The sequence below is a fragment of the Stigmatopora argus genome, chromosome 4 (genome assembly GCF_051989625.1).
Source record: "Stigmatopora argus isolate UIUO_Sarg chromosome 4, RoL_Sarg_1.0, whole genome shotgun sequence".
Lineage (NCBI taxonomy): Eukaryota > Metazoa > Chordata > Actinopteri > Syngnathiformes > Syngnathidae > Stigmatopora > Stigmatopora argus.
The window spans coordinates 16,998,040-17,019,202 of NC_135390.1; the positions used below are offsets into that span (position 1 = coordinate 16,998,040).

Sequence of the window (21,163 nt, forward strand, 5' to 3'; positions counted from 1 at the left end):
CAAATCACATCACGTCCGTGTCGATTTTGTCGCATGTTGGCGAAAATCCGTTTACAAATGTCAGTGTTGCGAAGGCTTTTGTTTTGATCTAAACGTGTTACAGCAACATGGCCTTTCAATTGCGCTCGCGCCATTTCATTGGCCGGCTCTAGCGGCACTTTGGTGCCGTCCTGGCTTTGAAAGCACTTTGCGGCTAAATGCCCAAAGACACGCCATCCATCATGCGCCCGCTCTTAAGCTATTAGCATATTCTTAGCAAGATGGCCGCCGCCCGCCAGCGCCCATCGGCGCGACTGCTAAAAGTCGGTGTGTAGAAAAAAATGGGTCAAAATACTAAATTGAAAGAAAGACAAAAGTACACAAAACCTGTACTCGGATATGTTGTCTGCCATTGACGGTAATAGACGTCTAATTGGCAGTTGTAGTCCAAAGTTTGTCGTCGCCAATTGCAGTTAATGCGGTAAATTATTTGTACACATATGTATAAATAGTTTACACTTTAATAATTGCGATGTTTGAATTGACTTTGTTTTATATCTTTTAAATATGAAATGGATTTAATTCATAAAATATTAGTTCCATTCTAGGGATTTAATTCTATGAATTATTTATTTTAAAGACAACTGGGAGAAATTATTATTTTGACAACTAGAGAATTACCTTGAAAAATAAAATATTTTTTATTGGAAAAATGACATTTAACAATGATATTTTCATTTTACAGATTTAATAAATGACCAAAAAAGAACTATATTTTGAGTTTAAATAGGGCTTTAAAAAATGTTCAACATAAAAATAGATTGAAAGTTAAATATTTGAAATATATAGTGGTTTTTTTTCTATAAATTTAATAAATTAATTCATTGAAATATTTCGCATCATTTAATAGACTTTAATTATCATATTGCATTAATTTTATTTGCCATAATTGATGTTTATTAATGCCTTTATTATAATAGATTTAGTTTTTTGTCAGGATGTGTATCGACAATAAGGTTTTACTTTAAAACAAAAATGCAGATATGCACCTTAACTCATTTTTCATCATTAAATATCAATAATTTTATACGTATCGATCACAACAATCCTCAAGCTGTTCAAATGTGACGTAAAATAAATAGAAAGAGGTCCGTTTTTTTTGGGTGGTGATATATATTTCTCAAGTTTGACAAATCACTTTTGGAACTTTTGAAAGGTGATACATTAGAACATCATTTTCAGACAACCAAATAAATATATTGCACTTAAAAAAAGAAAACAAAGTCAATAAAACACACGCTTGTTTGGTGCTCACATGACAACAAACAAACAAAAATGTGTCCGTTGTACTTTTTACATTCAAGAAAACCAAATAAATATGCAAATATGCTTCTTTTTTTTCAATGTACAGGGAATAGAAAAAGTCTACACACCCCCAGTGATGGGACATCTATGGCCAAGGGGTTTGTAGACTTTTGACATGAAAAGCATGATGAAAATTTCCAGGAAGACTCAATGGATTTTTTTATTTTTTTTTAAATCCCTTATCCTAAGAAACTAAGTAAGTATGTAGCTCGTTAGCTTTAGCCTAACAAGCGAGGAACTTCACTTTGTTGTTTTGAACTTGAAACTCAATTCATTTTTCAGCTTTTATTTTGGATTTCAGTCCAGCATGCGCGCTTGTGGTTTTTGTCTCTACGGTGACGTCTGTGCTAACTTTATTTTCCTCCAAAATCGTTTTTAATTTCGGGAATTTTTCGTCCTTCCAAGATTTTTTGGTTGGTTGAGGAACCCATTTGAAAGGATTATATTACGGGAATAATAAGGGGTTAAGAATTTTAGAAAGTGGCATTATTTGTCAAAAAAAGGGAGAAAGGGCTCTTGATTAGAAAAAGTTTTTTACGTGGTATAATAGTCGAATTGTTTAATAGTCTTAGGTCAGTTAATAAATTGTAACTGTATTCATTGATTTGAGGGAAAGGTCATTTTGTAGGCAAATTTAGTAGAGATCTGATTAGAAGATTTCTATTAAAAACATGTCATTTTCCAATTAAAATTCAAGCGAATGTTTTCTGTTTGAAAATAATGAGATTAGAGAAAGGACATTTTAATTTAGAAAAATATTGAGGGGGGAAAAGTTTCACTTATCAATAAAAGTTAATTTTTCTCAGTTATTTGTCTTCATTTGATAATTAATTTGGGAAGAGGGGGTCTTAATGGGGGGGAAAAGGCCCCCAAAAACATTTTCCCCAAAAAATTAAACCAAAAAATAAATCATAATTTTCAATTTTAGCTGTAAGCAAAAAAAAAAGTCATTTTCTTTTTTTTAAGAAAAAAAAAAACAACTCAATTTAGGGTCAAATCATGAGTCATTGGTCTTCTCTTGAAAAAATAAAAAATAAAATAAAAATTCCCGTAATATAATCCTTTTTGTTTTCCGAACTGCGGCCCATCCAAGCCGTGTTTTGACGTCTCCCCTCGGGTCAAAGGTCAAAAAATTTATCTACATGGGAACACAGCCCGGCGAGTCATACGAAGGGCGTCATGACGGCGGAGGAGTGGCGCAGACCCTGAATGGCGGCGTAGGGGCCTTGCTGGAAGTAGTGGTGGTAGCGTGGCACGTGGAAGGACGGGAAGGAGGGCCCGCCTGCGCCGCCACCCCCGCAGGGCGCCAGCGGCCCCACGGTCAGCCGCCCGTAAGGCGCCAGCGGGCCCTGGATGGGGTGCGGCAGCGACGGGGGCGGCTGGAAACCCGGGAAGCCCGCCGCGCCGCCGCTCACCCACGAGCTCAGCGACAGGTTGTCCGAGGCGGCGAACGCCGAGCCTGCGGACGCCGTGAGTCGGGGTTGGCCGTGATCGGTCAGGAGTGGGGTGGGAGGTGCTCACCTCTGCCGTGCGTGGGGTGTCCGTCGTCGGGCGGGCGGTCCTCGTCCCCGGCGTACGTTCGGATGGGCGAGCGGGCGTAAGAGTGCTTGTGGATCAGGTTCTCCACACTTTCCCTGCAGCGGAAGTCCAAGAGAAAAGCCGCACATAAATCTCTTTGTTTAACAAGGGCAGTGTTTTATGCGGGTGTTTTCCCGGTGGCGCGAGGGATTAGTGTGTCGGCCTCACTGCCCTGGGGTCCTGGGTTCAAATCCAGGTCACGTCCACCTGTGTGGAGTTTGGATGGGCCTGCGTGGGTTTTCCCCCGGTACACCGGTTTCCTCCCACATTCCAAAAACATGCATGGTAGGCTGATTGGACACTCTAAATTGCCCCTTGGTATGAGTTTTGAGCGTGGTTGGTTGTTTATCTCCTTGTGCCCTGCGATTGGCTGGCCACCGATTCAGGCTGTCCCCCGCCTCTGGCCCGGAGTCAGCTGGGATAGGCTCCAGCACCCCCCCGAGACCCTAATGAGGATAAAGTGGTTCAAAAAATGAGATAAGAATTGTTTTTGTTGCATTCATATGGAAAGTGGTCTCAAATATGTGGCTTAGGGGAGATTGTGGTCCCCGGGAAAATACTTTGCGGCCCCCATTTGACGTCTAATTGTGGTAATGTGTATTTTGTGATGATTCATTAAAAATAACTATATTCATATTTTTAAATTAGTTGAATTAAGTGAAAGACCCTTTTTGGGAAAAATTAATTTTGAGTGATAAATAAAATAGAACACTAAAACACAAATTGGAAAAAGCGATTGTTAATGAAAATATATCAATCAAAATAAAATTCTAAATCATTAAAAGAAAAAAAATGAAACAAATTCCAAGCTATTGGAAAAAAGATAAAAGACTCATTCAAATAAGATATTAATAAAATATATCATCGTCATCAAGTAAAATGGTCATAATTGTAAATTCATTGAAAAAAACAGTTAGTAAATTGCACTTTATCTTTAAAAAAGTAACATACAAGAGGATTAAAGTAATAGTTTGAAAAATGAAGAGAACAAAATACAGTCATACCTCTACTTAGGTATGAAAGTTTCATATCATTATTTGTATAAGTAAATATTTTCAAAAAGATCATACCCCAAGAAATCAATTAATATTACCAAACTCAGATCAAATGTTCACCCACATTTCATCTATCAGTCACTCAGCCAAACATGTTTATCATGCCATTTCTGTTTTTTATTGACTTCTGCCACTGCCTCGCCGTGACATAATCCATATCTTAATCAAATCTGACTTTGTTTGTCCCGCTTTTTTGTGCGCATGAGCTCATTGGAGTCTTGTCAAGCGGCACTTGTCAAGCCCACTGACACAAATTGTTGCTCCAAGTATAGGCGGGGGTCTGCATTACCCTCCCTTCTCCAATCGGGTTAGCAAAGTGCAATATGTGTCAGCAGAGCAGTACAAATGTGCCTTTTTATCGGCACAACCCTATGGCGAAGTCCCATCACGCCATGGGACGGCGAGGGGGGCGGGGCCTGCTGGCTTCAATCACTCCGGGTCCACCAATTGGATTAAAGTACGTTTGAGTGCGGGCCGCATGGCGACTGCCGCTAATCGCATTTTGCCCGTGCAGTTCCCCGGAGATCAATTGAGCGGCTTTAATTCGCATTTGGTCGGTGGCTAGCAAAAGTCTGCACACCCCGCTTCGAACTCAAAAGTGAGTCTGGGATGGAAATGCTGCTATAAGTGAATTTTGTGTTATTTTTTTTGCTACGTAACTGATATGTGGTGGAAATTTACTAAGAATCTGACAAAAAATGTTGCAATATCACTTTAAGAGCCTGAAAATGGACATTTTAAGAAAAATGGCTGACTTCCTGTTTTTTTTTCCTCGTAAGACTTTTTTTGTGGTTCAGTTCATGATGGAGATAATTATGAAATTTCATTTTCTTAAGGGAAAATGGACTTGGGGGTTCATTTAAAAAGAAAAACAAATTATGGAAATGGCCAATATGCGACATCAAATATTAAATCAAATTTTATCGCCGACAAAGACACAAAATGGCTTCCCCAGAATTCCCTGTACCTCTCCATATCCGTCAGCCGTGATGAATCCCGAAATCCTTTGGCGAACGGGTTACTGTCGATCTTCAGCTTGGTGATCTAACCGACCAAAAAATAAAAATAAAAGTATTGGTATTTTTCAAGCAGACATATGCCACTTTAACAAATATATGTGAAAGGGTCTGCTGACCCACCAGCTGGTTCTGGTAGGCGGTGACGGCGGTGAAGACTGTTTCCACAAAGACAAAGGTTCGAAATTCCTCTGACTTGAAGTTGAGGAGCGAAGCCGTGTGCTCCTTCTTTTTGATGATGTGGACGCGAGGTTGATACTTGTGCATGGAGTTTAGGATGATCTAAAAAATAAAAATAAAATAAAAAACACACAATTCAGACTTAAATGAATATGTTTGGTGAAGAGAAATATTGAGATTAAACTAGGAACTGACATGTCCATGCTGGTCCAGCTCGTTATTGGTGAGCTTGACCTTCTCGAAGGAAACCATTTGCTTCATTAGCTGCTCGCCACTGAACGGAGAGTCGGGATGAACGTACAACCTGTGAACGCAGCACAGCCACATGACATCATACAGGTTTCTGATTGGCCAAGAGCGGTCAAATTTGATGTGACAAGGAGATAATCAGTGCACTATGTATTTTATGTTTTTATACTCCTTCAAACCTAAATAAGAATAAAATGTAACCACTATAAAAGTCGACAAAATATCAGTCATACTCCACACAAAAATATTTAAGCTACAGCCCACCAAATGGTGAAGATTAGTCACTGTAAAACAATTCTACAACCGACATTTGTTAGTGAAGACTAAAGAACAACACATTTGAATACATGTTTACTTGATTGAATAGTTTCGAAAAGGGAGAAACAAATTATGTATAGGTACAGATTATGTCCCTCTTCATTTTCTTTTTGTGTTGGATTATTATCTCCATTATCACAGTAGTTAGAAAATTGTGATTGGCATCGTTGATTAATGCTAGCTCTCGCTAGCAAGTGATATGCATTTATGCTAGCTCTTGCTAGAAAATAATATGCATTTATGCTAGCTCTCGCTTACAAGTGCTATGTATTTTTACTAACTCTCGCTAGCAAGTCATACGGATTTATGCTAGCTGTCGCTAGCAAGTGCTACATATTTTTACTAGCTCTCGCTAGCAAGTCACATGCATTTATGCTAGCTCTCACTAGCAAATAATATGCATTTGGCTAGCCCTCGCTAGCAAGTGATATGCATTTATGATAGCTCTCGCTAGCAAGTGCTATGTATTTTTACTAGCTCTCGCTAGCAAATAATATGCATTCATGCTAGCTCTCGCTAGCAAGTGATATGTATTTTTACTTGCTCTCGCTAGCAAATAATATGCATTCATGCTAGCCCTGCTAGCAAGTGATATGCATTTATGCAAACTCTCGTCTGTTCCTTTAAATAAAAACGTGTTAGCGTTTGCTTTCATTTTGTTTACTTTGTATATGTTTGTGATGGCTTAAATACAAATGTATTTTGATTTGGTTATTCACCTTTTTATAATTATTTAGCAATGGATTCCATCATATTTTCCTCATGAACATATGTGTATCCGTTTTAAGATATGAGGTATACACTCTTTATGTAAATTTGATTATACCTGGCAGGTAGAGGAGGGTCCGCTTTTCCGGCCACCAGCCACGAAGATCTGTGGTAAGCGTATCTGTACCTCTTGTTGTCCACCGGAACAATGTCCATCAAAACAATGTACTTGCACTCCTGCTCTACACCCGAAAAAGACACCCGTATGGTGGGGAACATCCGCCTGGAACGCAAGCACAACAACAACATTTCAGCTTTGTTATCATTTATTTTTCAATTATTGTTCATTTAAATTGGAGGCCTTCTGTGACCCCTAAAACTGAATGCTAAAAATAATAAGACTGTATGGGACAAATATTCAGGACACACTTAAAATAATAGAGTTTGCATTATATTTGTTCATTCGTGCAAATTGGTATTGCTAATATTGTTAACATATAGTGGGAATTAATGATGTGAATTGTTAAGTTATTTTTTTAAATGCATAAAAATGTTTAATGTCATGAAGACATGTTGGTAAAAATAATTTTAGGTGGAATCCAAATAACTCAATTTTTAAAGGTTGTATTAAAATTTTAAGATACACAATAAAGTGAATCCTTTAAGATCTATAACATGTGTCTAAAAAATAATTTGGTATCACAAAGACAATTACGTCTTTTTATTTCAAGTGTACAAATTAATAACGAACGAAATGCACTAATTGATAACGAAAGAATAAATAACAGTGTAAAATATATTAGCTTTATTTTCAAGTATGATAAAGCATTATTTATTCCTTATAACGAAAAACGTTTGGCAAACGAAATCCAAAACAACCTTATCAAAAAGTCCATTTTAATAATTTAGCCCCCCCAAAAAACCTGTGTAAAACTGCAAACACGTTAAAAAAGTAATAATTTTCAATACCATGATAATATTCCTCATAAATTCAACCGCATTGATTTCGATTCATTAGATTTGAAAAACTAAAAACAACATCAACCCACATAAGGCCAAATGACTATTTTCCATTACTTATTATTTTCTGATTTTAGTCATCTTTAAAATCTTTAAAGAGGAAACATTCTTCCAATCTTTTTTTTTTCTAATTCCGTTTAACATTAAAATTCCAGTCCTCCCAGTGCAAACTGATCGGACATCTATCACCGTCAATGGCAGCGAACGACGGGAATGTCAGGAATTTTGCCGTTTCTCGTCATTTATTTATTTATTATTAGTAATATTGTTATTATTTTTTTGGTACCTTCCCGACTTGGTGATGATCATCTCCGTCCCGAGTTCGTGGAACTTGTCCCAGAGTTCTTTGGTCTCGAGGCTGCAGGAGATGTTGGCCATCTCCTCGCTGCACGGGACCCCCGGGCTGCTCGGGATGAGGGGCTCCGTGCACGGCGCGACCCCCGACAACAGTTCGCCGGCGTGCGGCTGCACAACGTCCGAAGACGTCGCCGCCGAGGACGTCGAAGACGTCGAGTGCTCCTGCTGCCCGCACGAAGACTTCTCCACGAACTGCTCTGCAAACGCAACATTTCATCATAAAAGCACACATTTACTTACGGTGAACACTTCCGTCGTTGATTTGGCCCTACTTTAATTTTGAAAACGACATTCGGAAATGATTTACGACATGAATGACAGGCTTCGTTCAAAACGAAATGCATTAAAAATGCACTTTCAATGTTTGCGATAAATGAAAGTTAATTCATCAAACACACCAACGTGTGCACGAATACAAATTATTAAGTCAATTCTCATGTATTATCTTAATAAAATAAAAAAAATATTATGTATACGTCTATATTTTATTAAGATTATAGAGGCCGTAAATACAGTCGCAATAGTCGCAAAAAGCAATTCAATACCGTACAGAAACAACATTCGGTACAAATATAGGTTACAAAACCATAAATTTTCATTAATAAAAACTATTTTTTATCCAAGAGGAAATTCAACAGTGAGGCAGTCATATTTCATTAAGAATTATAGAAAGCTACTAATAGCAGAAATAAAAGATAATAAATAAAATAGGGATATTATGACTAAACTGATTATCTTTCGACTGAATTTAATATAATAAAAACAAACTAACTGAAACGAGCAAATAACCTACAAAAATAAAACCTGCATTTCTTATTTCCTGAATTATCTCAATAAGAGAAAAATATATAATGCAAAAAAAGTTCTATCGATGCCAAATCCAATTAAATTAAACAAAATGCATTAAAACAGTATATACACATAAAAACAGATATCAATGGTCAGGGCATATTGTTACAAATAGAAACTAAATGAATGAAAATCGTCATTACGAGGCAAGAATCTTGTTTTGTATTGAAATAACATTTTCATTTCTATTTAAAAAAAAATGCAAACTCATCTACAGCACTTATTTGCCTTCCCATAAAATCCTAAAAATTGAAAGTTATCAATATAAGCTTCTTTATTCTTAGCATTTAGTGACCTTGAAAATGGTCGAAGAGACGTACCGAGCGGTTTGATGGTGCTGCCGTCCGGCCCACCGGGCCCACCCGGCCCGTCCTTGTCCTTGCTCGGCTTGCCGCTGGACATGAGCGCGGCGATGGAGAAGGCGTTGGCCCGCGAGGAGAGCTGCGGCTTCGGGGAGCTGCCGTACTCCATGTCGCTCCTCCGCACGACCACCGAGACGACCCAGCAACTCAACACGATTCAAGTGAGGAGAAGACAAGTGTGCTTTATAAAGGCCGGCCTGCTCGCATGTTGGGGGAGAAGAAGAGGAAGAAGGTGGAGTATGAGGAGGAGAAGATGGAGGATATCCAGGACTTCCAGGTGACTTCCAGGCCGGTCAGAAGGTGCTTGAGCTCTACTCCGATCTTGCTGGAAAGCTCCGAGACAACTTGAGGTTTTTTTTTGCTCAGGCATGACGTCAGGCTGTCCCGTCTAAGCAGCCAATCAGAGCAGGGCTGCTGGGAAGGGGCGGGCCAGAGCAAAAGGGGAGAAGACGTCATGCGGTAGGAAGTCTGCTTCTGTTGGGGTTGTGTTTGAACTCAATTCACTAACATGGACGGGGGTGGGTGTCCAAGGGGTTTGGACTGGTGAGGTTGGCAGCGAAGGATCTGGTGGTCCAGGCTGAATTGATGTTAAAATGTAGCCTGTGAATGGAACGGAAATGTTAGCCAATGCCAACACTTTCATTTTAAAATGGATTGGACGGTCAGTATATTGCCGTCATTGTCCAAAAAACAAAATAAAATAATAATTGATCCAGTCATTGCGATTCTTAAAAAAAGCTGGGAAATTTCTTTTCTCAGTTTTTGTAGTATATGTATAGTATATTATTAATATTTTTATTTAGTTATCCAAAATATTTCTATTTAATCATGTCCATTTATTTATTTATTTTCATCACCATTTATTATTATTTCCATTTTAATCATGGCACTTTACATATTGGAATTTGCATTTATTCAATTTCCACTTTCATACATTATTTTTTCATTTTAACATTCATCTGTTGGTTTTTAATTCACACTGTCATTTTACTTTAAAAAAAATCTCTAGTTTTAGTTTGTTTCAACATTTATTGAAACTTTTTTTCATTTATTTCAATTTGGTTCATTTCATTTTGCCGTTCAACTCATTTCCCCAACCACGCGCTCTACGAGCCGCAATTTGTGGCTTGCGTCCTCTAAACTGCGCGCGAACGACACGTGAGGGTCTTCGAGCCTTTAGCCGAGTCCAGAATGCAAATGCGACTGTGCAGATATTTAATAAGAGCCCCGCGCTGACAAAGTGGATTAGCGCTCGTTGGCGTCCGCGCTGGATAATGTGCTAAAAGCTTTCCCTCGCGCCGCTCACTGGATATTATTCACACTTTGAGGGGCCGGCGGGGTCTTCGAGGGGCAATGCGGCGCACAGCCAAACGCTCCACTCAATGCCTGGGCGGGATCGTGTTTCAGCGAGCGCCACGGACGGCGATAAGCGTCACTTCAAATGGGAGACGGTGATCAGTCTGACCTCCCGGTCAAAATGGAATGGACGTCTTAGGCTGCCAATGGCAATTGAAACACGATGATCCAATCACTACGTTATTATGGACAATGGAATAATGAGTTAAAATGGTTTCAAGGTTGATTGGTTCTTCCCTTGGAAGTGCACAACTTTTCCATGAAATTGGATTGGATTGGATTGGATAACTTTATTCATGTCAACAAAAACAACCAAACGCTTTGTTTTGGTGAAAACAGCTTTGAAAAAAACGACTACACTACTGGAAGAAATCATACATTCATTTATTTTCCTAACAGCTTATCCTCACAAGGGTTGTGTGGGGTGTTAGAGCCTATCCCAGCTAACTAAGGGCACCAGGCGGGGAACACCCTGAATTAGTGGCCAGCCAATCACGGGGGCACAAGAAGACAAACAACTATTCACGCTAACACTCATAGCTAGGGGAAATTTAGACTGTTAGCCAGCTAGCATTGCATGCATACTTTTGGAATGTGGGAGGAAACCGGAGTACATGGAGAAAACCCACGCAAGCCCGGGGAGATCATACAAACTCCACACTGTGAGGAACCACCTGGGATCGACCCCTCGACCCCAGTGAGGCTGACATGCTAACCACTCTTCACAGGGCCACTGGAAGAAATTAGATCTTAAAAAACAAACAAATTCAACAACCAAGAACCCAATGAAGCTAAAAAGAAATGTATCAAAATTAAATATGGCAACAATGTTAAAGGAGAAAAAGTTTTGAACACAACAAAATAACACTGCTATCCATTATACTACAAACATGACTTTAGTCACAAAATGCATATATACCACAAAAACATAGATACAAAAACAGTTAAAATAGCAAAGAAATTGTAACACACACACTCAACTGTATAGTTTCTGTAGCTATGCAATCAAAGTTTTTCTCACTATTAAACATTATAAAAATTAAAATATTTTCCACCAAAACTTTTAACAAGATTCTGGTTGGCTATACTTGATCCAAACGTTGTATATTATCCTTTAACCTTGCTTAGAATTGACAGTCAAGTAGCCTCGGTCATTCCCGTCCCCGAGACAAACGCAAAAAACGTAAAATCACGTCTTCATCACGTCTTCGGCGATCTATGAGTCAACTTTCTTTAAAACGTGATTGTCGGTGGGTTCCCCGCGGCCCGGTCAGCTTTACGGGTGACAGCCTCAGTGTAATAAACCGAATGTGCTGTGTGGTAATGGGGATTTACATGGCCAAAACAGGGCCCGTACATACATTACACGTCTTCCTGTAGGCAAATAGTCGGCGTAATCTGCTGCAAAAGCGTGGGTGCGGGGCCGTTGGGGTCGGCCGGCGACAACAGCCATTTCATTACGGCCCGGCCTCAAACGTCCCGCCGGGCAATTCAATCACAGGGCGATTATTTTTCCACCAAATTCCACTCTGAGGGGAATTGGCCGTCGACCTCGCGGCACGGGGGCCGTTTATCCGGCGGGATAATGGCGGGGATGCTTTCATTGTCATATCCCTGAGTGCGGCGCGGATCTTGTTACGCGCCACTCACCCATCACGCCGGACGGATTTAGGGCCAAAGTAGAAGACACTAGATTAAAAATACCATCACCTGGCAAATTGTTACTTGACTTTTGGAGGTGACACTTTTCCTCAACAGAAAATCTTTGTGTGGCTGCCAAAGTCAGCTTTGGGAATACATTTATTTTTCATGATTTAATTAGTTCAAATAATAAATAATACAATGAAATAATATATCAAACAATAATAATTAATATTAGTATTTTTTGTTGCTGTATGTGGTTTAAGTTCAAGGCGGAACCATTGTCACTAATTTGTTTTGTTTGCCGGGGGTAGCTAGTGATTGACGGATTGCTATGTCAATGAGGCAAGAAAAATAGTTCCTTGGTTTAACTACTCAACGAAGCTTATCTAAGTAAGTACACACAACAGAAAGGTAAAATATAGCAATAACGCGGACATTTAATATTAGTTATTTGTAACGTTTTTGTAATTGGTGAATATTAGCTCTCGTTTGCTAGCATGCTAGCTCTCGTCCTCTAGCATGGTAGCTCTCGTCCGCTAGCATGCTAGCTCTCTTCCACTAGCCTTTTATCATTAGTATGCTACTATTAGCCTCCTAGGTGCTAGCGCATTAGTAGGCCAATTTAGCAAAATTATGTACATTTACAATTTAAATGGAAGTTACATTTAACTTGTATGTTTAACTTTTGTATTGGAATTATATTGTTTTCTTTTTGTATAGTTCTCAGGGGATGCTTCTCATGAATAATTTGGCCTTTTCAGCTACAAGATACAAAGGTAGGTCGATTTACAGTTTTTAATCTAATATTGTCATGTCGACGACTTTATTTGTCTATTGGATTAATTTCCACCTATTGCTAGTAAGCTTGTCACAAACTGTTATTTGGGTATTTGGTTATTTTTTGCCATGTGTCAACTAATCCTCCCATATATAATTTATGTTATGTGTTATTTACTGTTATTTCACTGTTATAGATTTTAGCTGGAGATGTGCATTGAGCTAACTGCAAAAAGTTGGACTGAGACTATAATGCAACTATATTACTGCATTATATCATTTAAACGTATAATATGGTGATATAGTTACATTATAATTATAATCCAACATTTATATGGCCAATTTTATTTAGGCTGGTCACAATAAAAATACTTTTATGCAGACACCCCATTTACAATAACCTGAATCAGTCCATTCCGAACGAGAGGGGTGGTTTCTTTCAATGTATAATCCAATCGGTGCGCATAAAAATATATTTTTTCCCCCAAATTTTTTAACCAAACTGTCTTTGCCACACATCCTTGACGCCATTTTATGCGTTTCTGCTATTCCCATTAATTCCAATGAAAATACATTCCAATCAGATGACTTTATGTTCTCAGACTCCATTCTCATCCACCTGCTGTTAGTGCACACACTCTCACACACACACACGCACACGCACACACACACACACACACACACACACACACACACAAACACCCACACACACAGACACACACACGCGTGTGGACACAGTCTGTCTGGTTCATATGACTAATTAGCGTAGCGTCACACTGCGCTGCTGCTTTTGATGTTAATTGCTGCGTCAGTCAGTCGGGTTAAGTTCAAATGCAGGACCGAGACCGCCGCCAACCACCCCCCATTTGGTAACCTCCACCATAATCCACTTGTTCACCCAAACATGACACTTGAGTTCACTCTACTTTAACTGTGTACGTTATTTCAGGTAGCTAGTGTCAATAAGGGTTAGGACAGGGGAGCTAACACAAAGCTTAGAAACTTTCAAAATGTCTAAAAATGGCAAACTAAGAAAATATTTCAAAATGTATAACAAATGATGTTGAAAAATGTTATTTTTAAGACGTGAAATGTTAAGTTTCATTGGTGCATCCCCCCCCCCACACACATAGCTATGACGTTTACATTGAAAATTGCAATTTTACGGATTTTTCAGTTTTTTTCCACGAGAGTACGATTTGAAAAAAGTAAAAAAAAAAAATTAATAGCGGAAAAAAAATCGCAAAGTAGTGAATTCGCGATAAGCGAAAATGTGATAATCAAGGGTTTATTGTATTACATAGTTTTCCTTACAAAGGTAGAAATTAAAAAAATCCAATCTCCACATACTTTCAAAATCCAAATCATACGACATCTGGATGTTCTCTTTTCGTCTGTAGGGGGCGTCGTCAGTGAACTACTCAAACAAGTGTCGGACATTTTGAGCAAATGTTAGACTGTGAATAATGGAGGGCAAATGGTCTTTATCTTCTTCTCATGAGAGTATTTGAGCGTGACAGACTGGCGAGAAGCAAAGAACACGCCGACAGCCTTTTTGCAGCAATGCCGCGACATTTTAGCGACAGCGGCCTGGTGCTAAAAGCTAAGAGGACACGCGCCTCCTCCTGAGCGTCACGTCTTCAACAAGACGCCGTGTCATTGTGTCAGGATTCCACCCCGCTGAGCAGTCGACAAACACAGCGCAGCATCATTCATTCATTCATTTTCTGAACCATAAGTTGCGGGGGGTGCTGGAGCCTATTCCAGCCAACTATGTGCCGCAGGCAGGTGGACACCCTGAATTGATTGCCAGCCAATCGCAGGGCAAACAGACAATCACTCATACTTAGAGAAAATTTTGCATAAAATTAACCTAGCATGCATGTCTTTTAGGATATGGGAGAAAACCAGAGTACCCAGAGAAAACCCACACAAGCCCGGGGAGAACATGATCTCAGAACTGTGAGGCCTGCATCTATTTTACATTATTATTTTTGGAGTATAATATAGATTCTACAATGTTATTGTAAGAAACATGATTCAAATTTACATTTTTTTTAGATTATTTTGACAGAACGTTGACAGTTTATTTATTTTTAGATTTGTTAAGACATAAAAAGTTGTCATGTCTTCGAAAAAAGTCATTGATATTTTTCAGCAAATTTCTTAATCTTGGAAAAGACGTGATTAAATCCTTTTAAGCATAATTTAATCCGAACCAAATCCCACTTTCCCACTGAAAAACAAATCTTTCTTTCCTTTTGTAATCTTCTTAAACAAATGCTGATTGCTCCAAGTGTCCAACAAGTGCCCGAGTAAAAACAGCGCCGGCGCTAACGCGCTAATCTGGCGCTACGGCGTCCCGCATTTGTCTTGGCTGCCGCCGAGGGATTAGCACGACGACTAAACTAACAGCGAGCTAACTGGAGCGGTGCCAAGTGGCCTTGAGGTAAAAGAGCTCCATTGTTGCAAGTGTCGTTATTGCTCGCCGTAATCTACGTTTAGCGCTTTTCCTCCGTCTGGAGTGAAAGTGGAAGAAGAGGATTACGCCGTTCGCGTCTCATTTCCAAACTTTCAAACTGGAACGTGGCATGAGTTGCAACTCTTGAATTTGGTTTCCGACCCGAGCAATTTTTGGACATCTGGTTTCTGATTTCGCTCTACAGCAGGGGCGTCAAAATCATTTTTTGTCACGGGCCACGTCATATTTTCAATTTCATTCGGAGGGCCGTTATGTCTTCCAACTAGGCTGCCAAAATTAATCGATTAATGAATTGAAAGTTTTTCCGATCGTGCTGGTCCAAACATCATTTTTGGACATTCAAATTAGTACAAATTTCTCTTTGAGCCTCTTAATTGCAAATATTATCCTGTAGTGGATTTTATTTTACATTTTCTTAATCAGAAAAGAGGCAAATATTAAATATATCATGTTTGAACCTTTTGTTTTTTATTTAAAAAGGAAAGAGTAAATATTGTATTTTTTAAAATCTGTTTAGTTTCAGTGGAAAATAGGAACATTTTAGATATAATTAGATATTTAATATTTTTTTCTTAGTAAGGGAAAACATCTTTAAATCATTTTTTTTCCATTTTAAAAGGAAAGAAACCAAACAACGGGCGACCAAAAGACCGGCGACCAAAAGACCGGCGACCAAAAGACCGGCGACAAAACAAGGTAAAACAACACGGTCTACGCATCAATAAAATCCAACAATGGCCATGAGCAGTTTCACTGAACCGATGTGTGAGTGTAGAAGAGTTTGTATGTACATGAGTTGTCCCCTTAGGAAGGGACGTCAGTCAGGGTCTTAACAAGTTCTCCAACAAAACACAATAAAAGTACGTGAAATGTGGAGCTTTTCTTTAGCCTAATAATTAATAGGGCATTAAGTATGACTAAATAATAATTCACAGTTTGTATTTAGGGAATTTGAGCAACAATTTAAATGGCATTTATCAATAACCTTCCGGGCGACCAAAAGACCGGCGACCAAAGGACCGAGTACCACATAGGACAGGGGTGGGCAAACTATTCTACAAAGTGTATGCAGGTTTTCATTTCAACCCATAAAGAGGACACTTTTTCACCAATCTGGTGTTCTACAAGTGCAATCAGTGGATTGCACTCAGGTGCTTCTTGTTTTCTGCAGAAATCTCATTGGTCAAAGTGTCTGTGCTGGATCGGTTGGAACAAAAACCTGCACCCACAGGGGCCCTCGAGGACCGGTTTGCCCACCCCTGACATAGAATGCTCAGTTCAAGGACGTGTGGTTCCGAACTTAGCTCAGCGTGCATCATCATCAGCAAAGTATCATCAAAAGTGCCATGTTAGGGGCTCCCAGCTGTTTGCAGGGTTGACTCAGCATGGAAATATCCCCCATCCTCCTCCCCTATAATTTGCCTCTTCCCCGTCTTGGGGCTCTCAATGGGACTCTCTTGGAAGAGTGACTCTGCATATTTTCAACCTCGGTCACAGTCTGCAGAAGTTCCCCATCTTGTGGAAGACTTCCTGTGTGTGGTTCCAGTTTTATCCAACTCTACAACGTCTTTTCTTGTCTGTATCCGTTTTTGCTACTGCAACCAAGATGGCGCCGCTCAAGTGGCAGCCGGTAGCGGTAGCTTCGTCCGCTCTTGCTCGTTTTGTGTTTTTGCTGCTTTTCTGTCTTTTTTTATTGCATTTTGGTATTTAGTTATTTTTTTTAACCTAGGTCTACAATGTCTTGTCTGTTTTGCTGCTGCAACCAAGAAATGAAGTTAAGTTAAGTTAAGCGGCAACCATGAAATAAAGTTCTAACCTAACCTAAATGCGATAGCAGCCATTGTTAAACCCGAATAGTTTTTTTGTCACAATTCTGCCCCTCTTTCCATTATTGGACCATCGTGGACCATTGGACACGCAAGTGGGCATCACCTGCTTTCCACTCTTCAGAGCGTCGGCCTTTCTTGCCGCCACTTAAACAACCCGGAGATCCGAAGATGTTCTTGGTCTTTCCAATGTTTTCAGTAATCAGGTTCAAATATTAAACGACAAATGTCGGTCCATTCGTGGACGGAAGTATGAAAAGCGAAGAGTGAGGCTGGCTCAGCGACTACTTGTCAGTCGTGTTGTTAGGCTGATGTCAAGTGAAAGTGGCGAGGGGGGGGAAGTCGAGGCTTAAGGGGGGCCCGAGGGGGCCTCTTCCTCGTGCCTCCGGCCGAGCGGAAAATCTCAGCAAATTAGTTACCGCGACGACGGCCGGTCGGGGAGCTTTCATCCAGCGCATCGGCACAAGCGCCCCCCGTGGGCCCCGCCCCTCCCCCGCCGACTCTCCGGCCCCCTCGGAAACATCCTCGCCCACCCTCCGACTCTCCCTCGCCGCCGTCCGGACATCCATTACGCTGCCCGGGTCTTAAACGCCTTTCCAGCATTAGCACCGTCAAGAGGTGTCGCATAAACACTTGCTAAGAACTTTGTGACACCCCCTAGGGATGCCCCATTAGCTTGTCGGTGAGGGTTTTCTTCTAAAACGGAGTCAAACTCCTATTTTTTGAAGAATATGGAGAGGGTGAACAACTGTGGAGTAGTGTTATTTTTAATTAAATTTCTGCTGTTCAAATCTGCACTTGTTTTTTCTCTTTGGAAATTACATTCCGTATTTTCTTGCAAATGTGCCAAATTTGTCGCTTAAAAAAATAATGACTGAATCGAGGGTAGGGCTTATAAGCGCACAAATTAGACTTGACATGCACGAAACGCCATAACGCAAGACAATACGGCCTATACGGTCATTTACTTCAAAATAGAGGAAAGATAAACAGATAAAACGCTAAACAAAATGTATTTTGACATCTATGAATGAAATTCTAGAAAAAAAATAAAACATGAAAAAACTCACTTGTGCCTGCCATTGCCGCCATCTTACCTAGGGATGACAAACTAGACCGCTACGGACACACTTCCTGGTTGTACTGCTCACATGACTTCCTTTTTTAAAATAACTTCCTTATGATTTTGACCCAAATAATGTGCAATCCAGCAGACGGTCATTTGGATTCTTACAGTATCTCAGAAATACCAGGTGCCATGATTTTTTTTTGAAATTTTCCCTTCAAAGTAACACATTTGTACTCCCTATTTAACTCATGAATATGGAGGTGAAAATTGTGAATCAAGGGGCGTCTTATACCAGAGAAATGGTAAAATTCAACGATTTTGAGGCTATTTTAATTCTACGGCTTATACGTGGAGGAGGCTAATATGCGAGAAAATACGGTACTAGTAAATCTCTTCAACATTTTTGGTATTCCCAATTTCTTTTCTGCCCCGCAATTGGCTGGCGACTGATTCCGGGTGCCCTCTGCCTACTACCTATAGTTGGCTGGGATAGGCTCTGGCACCCCCTGCGACCCTTGAGAGGAGCGCTATGGAAAATGAATGAATGAACAATTACTTTTGCACATCTTTAGAATCGCTGCATTGCTAAATATTTTTTTTCTGCAATTTTTTCTATTTGGACCTTTTATTTTCAAAAATTGACAGGATGAATAAAGTTAATCTAATATAAATTAAATTCATCCCACTCCCCATTGCGCTCAAATTTAAACCATAGCAACAATATCATATCGCATTCCTCTTTGAACTGAATTTGACCCCTCCGAACGAAGCGAACATCCATTGCCATCGACGGCACTGCGACGTGATCTTTGGCTGCCGACCCTCCCCGACCGCAAGACAAAGCAGATACCATTTTTATTTGTGTTGGGATGTGTGACATTGTGGATGTGTTATATCGCAACTCGCGCCCATGTGTGAGTGCGAGGAGTCCATTCAAAGGTGCGAGTGTGTATTTTCCACATTTTTGGATTTTAGCAGCCAACGTGTCGCCCCGGGAGGTTCGCACGCAAACTGTTTGGACGTGTATACTACATTTACTGCACTTTTCCCGGCGGACGGGTGTCATCTTTGAGTATTGACTGCAAGTGCCGAGCTTTATTTAGCGTCCGGTGTAACGCTTGACCTCAATCAGTCGACCGACACGGCGACCACGTCCAGAAAGCTCGGCGGTTTCTCGTGATAAGGAGCAGACGCTTGTTGCGGCGCTAATTTGAGATGCTGGCTAACTGTCGAGCACTCATGGGCGTAGCAGTCGACGTTAACGGATGGGAGATAAAATTCTTAAGGCAATGTTAGTCCAATCCATTGTAGAATGAAATAATGAGAATTTTTAAATTGAATAAAGCAATGTCATGTAAAAAAGGTATATAGTGTATTTTTTGGATTATAAATCGCTGTTTTTTTCATAGTTTGACTGGCGACTGGTAAACTTGTTAGCATGTTCTTTATGCTAGAGTTATCGCAATAACTCTTAATATGTTATGTTGTTACTGACATTATCAGGCATGTCAGTCATGTATCGTTAGTATACCATACACTTATTCAGCCTGTTGTTCTCTATTTTATTTTAATTTTAAATTGACTTTCAAGATGACATGCATGTTTTTGGTGTTGGATTTTATCAAATAAATTTCCCCCCAAAATGCGATTTATACTCCAGTGCGACTTATATATGTTTTTTTTCCGTTCTTAATTATGCATTTTTTGGCTGGTGCGACTTATAGTCCAGAAAATACGGTACTCGTGATCATGTTTTCCATGTAATTTGTTTTTCGGAGTTATAATGTTCAATTTTAAGTTAAATATCATTTTCACAAATGTATGGAATTTAAACAAATGAAGATTTTCTTGATGGAATTTTTTGGGGTAAAGTTATTTGAATTGTTATTTTATTTTAAAACGATTTCTTTCAGAGTAATGGTGTAGTTTACTACTAATGTGTGCATGTATATAAATATTAGTCTTTAAAACATTTAAATTTACAATACACTTTTAATAGATTCACCTTAGTAGGACATATTTTTTGGGGGGGTTCTATTTGTTTATTTACACATCTATAATGAGGTTAGAATAATCTCATGAACCCTCTCACAAAAAAACCCAAAACAAATCAACATGTTAAAAACATTTGCATTTAAATAGACAAAATTAAAAGAATATATAAATAATTTTACACGAAGTATTTTTTTCTTTATTTGAACATGCGTAATAAAGTGAGATTAATCTGATAAAAGACCAATAGTTTTTCTTGTGTAAATACGAAAAAATCCTAAATTATGAATAGAACAGCTAAAAAAATGAATTAAATCAATTGAAATATTAATTTTTACATTTAAATATAAAATATAATCCCTTGTCTGCCCATCAATCATGGTGCTTGTAGTTGGCTGGAATAGGCTTCAGGTTCCCCCGTGACAAAATAAAAATATATAAATGAAATAGAATTTAAGTAACGATTTTTAGATCTGTATATTACAGATGAAATTTTCGATACCTTTCCCAGGAACAAAGATATTTGTCTCACTTCTCGGCATGTGCATGGATTATGAAAGCGCACTTGAACGATGCGCTCATCTCTCCGTCCGGGCTCCTTGGCGGCATCTTGGTACGCCAAACATGCACAAATATGGAACAAACACGTCCCCTCCTCCCTGGGAACGGCCACTGTTTGTGTTACGTGCCACTCACGGCACCTGATAAGACAAGACGAGCCCTAATGGGATCGCTCTTAACTCATTTGCTGCCATGGACGGTGATAGGCGTCCAATTCACTAGGACTGGAAGGGAAACAAGTTCTCAAATATTTCAGAGGTCCAGTTATTGTATTTTCTTGCATATTAGCCGCCTCCGCGTATAAGCCGCAGCCTTAAAATGGCCTCAAAATTGTTGAATTTGACAATTTTTCTTGTAGAAGCCGCACCCCTGAGTCACAATTGTCACCTCCATATTCATGGTTTTTATAGGGAGTACAAA

General features: G+C 39.5%; 1 protein-coding gene and 1 long non-coding RNA gene across 3 annotated transcripts in view; one reads left to right on the forward strand and one right to left on the reverse strand.

The window, feature by feature from the left end:
- Window positions 1-2,358: 2,358 nt before the first annotated feature.
- Window positions 2,359-9,358, reverse strand: tbx20 (T-box transcription factor 20). Of its 2 annotated transcripts, none has more exons than XM_077598783.1 (8): window positions 8,995-9,358; window positions 7,755-8,022; window positions 6,567-6,731; window positions 5,369-5,477; window positions 5,117-5,275; window positions 4,945-5,021; window positions 2,866-2,981; window positions 2,359-2,803 (listed from the first exon to the last, which is right to left on the reverse strand). In XM_077598783.1, the coding sequence occupies exons 1-8, from the start codon at window positions 9,143-9,145 to the stop codon at window positions 2,508-2,510; spliced, it is 1,341 nt and encodes a 446-aa protein (XP_077454909.1). In that variant the 5' UTR covers window positions 9,146-9,358; the 3' UTR covers window positions 2,359-2,507. The 2 variants fall into 2 exon arrangements, with proteins under 2 accessions (XP_077454909.1, XP_077454910.1); XM_077598784.1 differs by having other exon boundaries at window positions 2,360-2,803; window positions 2,866-2,978.
- Window positions 9,359-12,351: 2,993 nt separating this feature from the next.
- The window catches only part of LOC144073358 (uncharacterized), a 36,055-nt gene continuing 27,243 nt past the window's right edge, over window positions 12,352-21,163 (forward strand). The window contains exons 1-4 of the long non-coding RNA XR_013300063.1: window positions 12,352-12,426; window positions 12,757-12,812; window positions 14,707-14,775; window positions 15,915-15,991. This is a non-coding gene — a long non-coding RNA (uncharacterized LOC144073358). The remainder of the gene's footprint in view (window positions 12,427-12,756; window positions 12,813-14,706; window positions 14,776-15,914; window positions 15,992-21,163) is intronic.

Coding starts and splice junctions, on each gene's coding strand:
- tbx20 (XM_077598783.1), bottom strand. CDS start 9,145: ATGGAGTACGGCAGCTCCCCGAAGCCGCAGCTCTCCTCGCGGGCCAAC. Junction 6,732..7,754: donor ATCATCACCAAGTCGGGAAG/GTACCAAAAAAA, acceptor CTTGCGTTCCAG/GCGGATGTTCCCCACCATAC. Junction 2,804..2,865: donor ACACCCCACGCACGGCAGAG/GTGAGCACCTCC, acceptor CGGCGTCCGCAG/GCTCGGCGTTCGCCGCCTCG.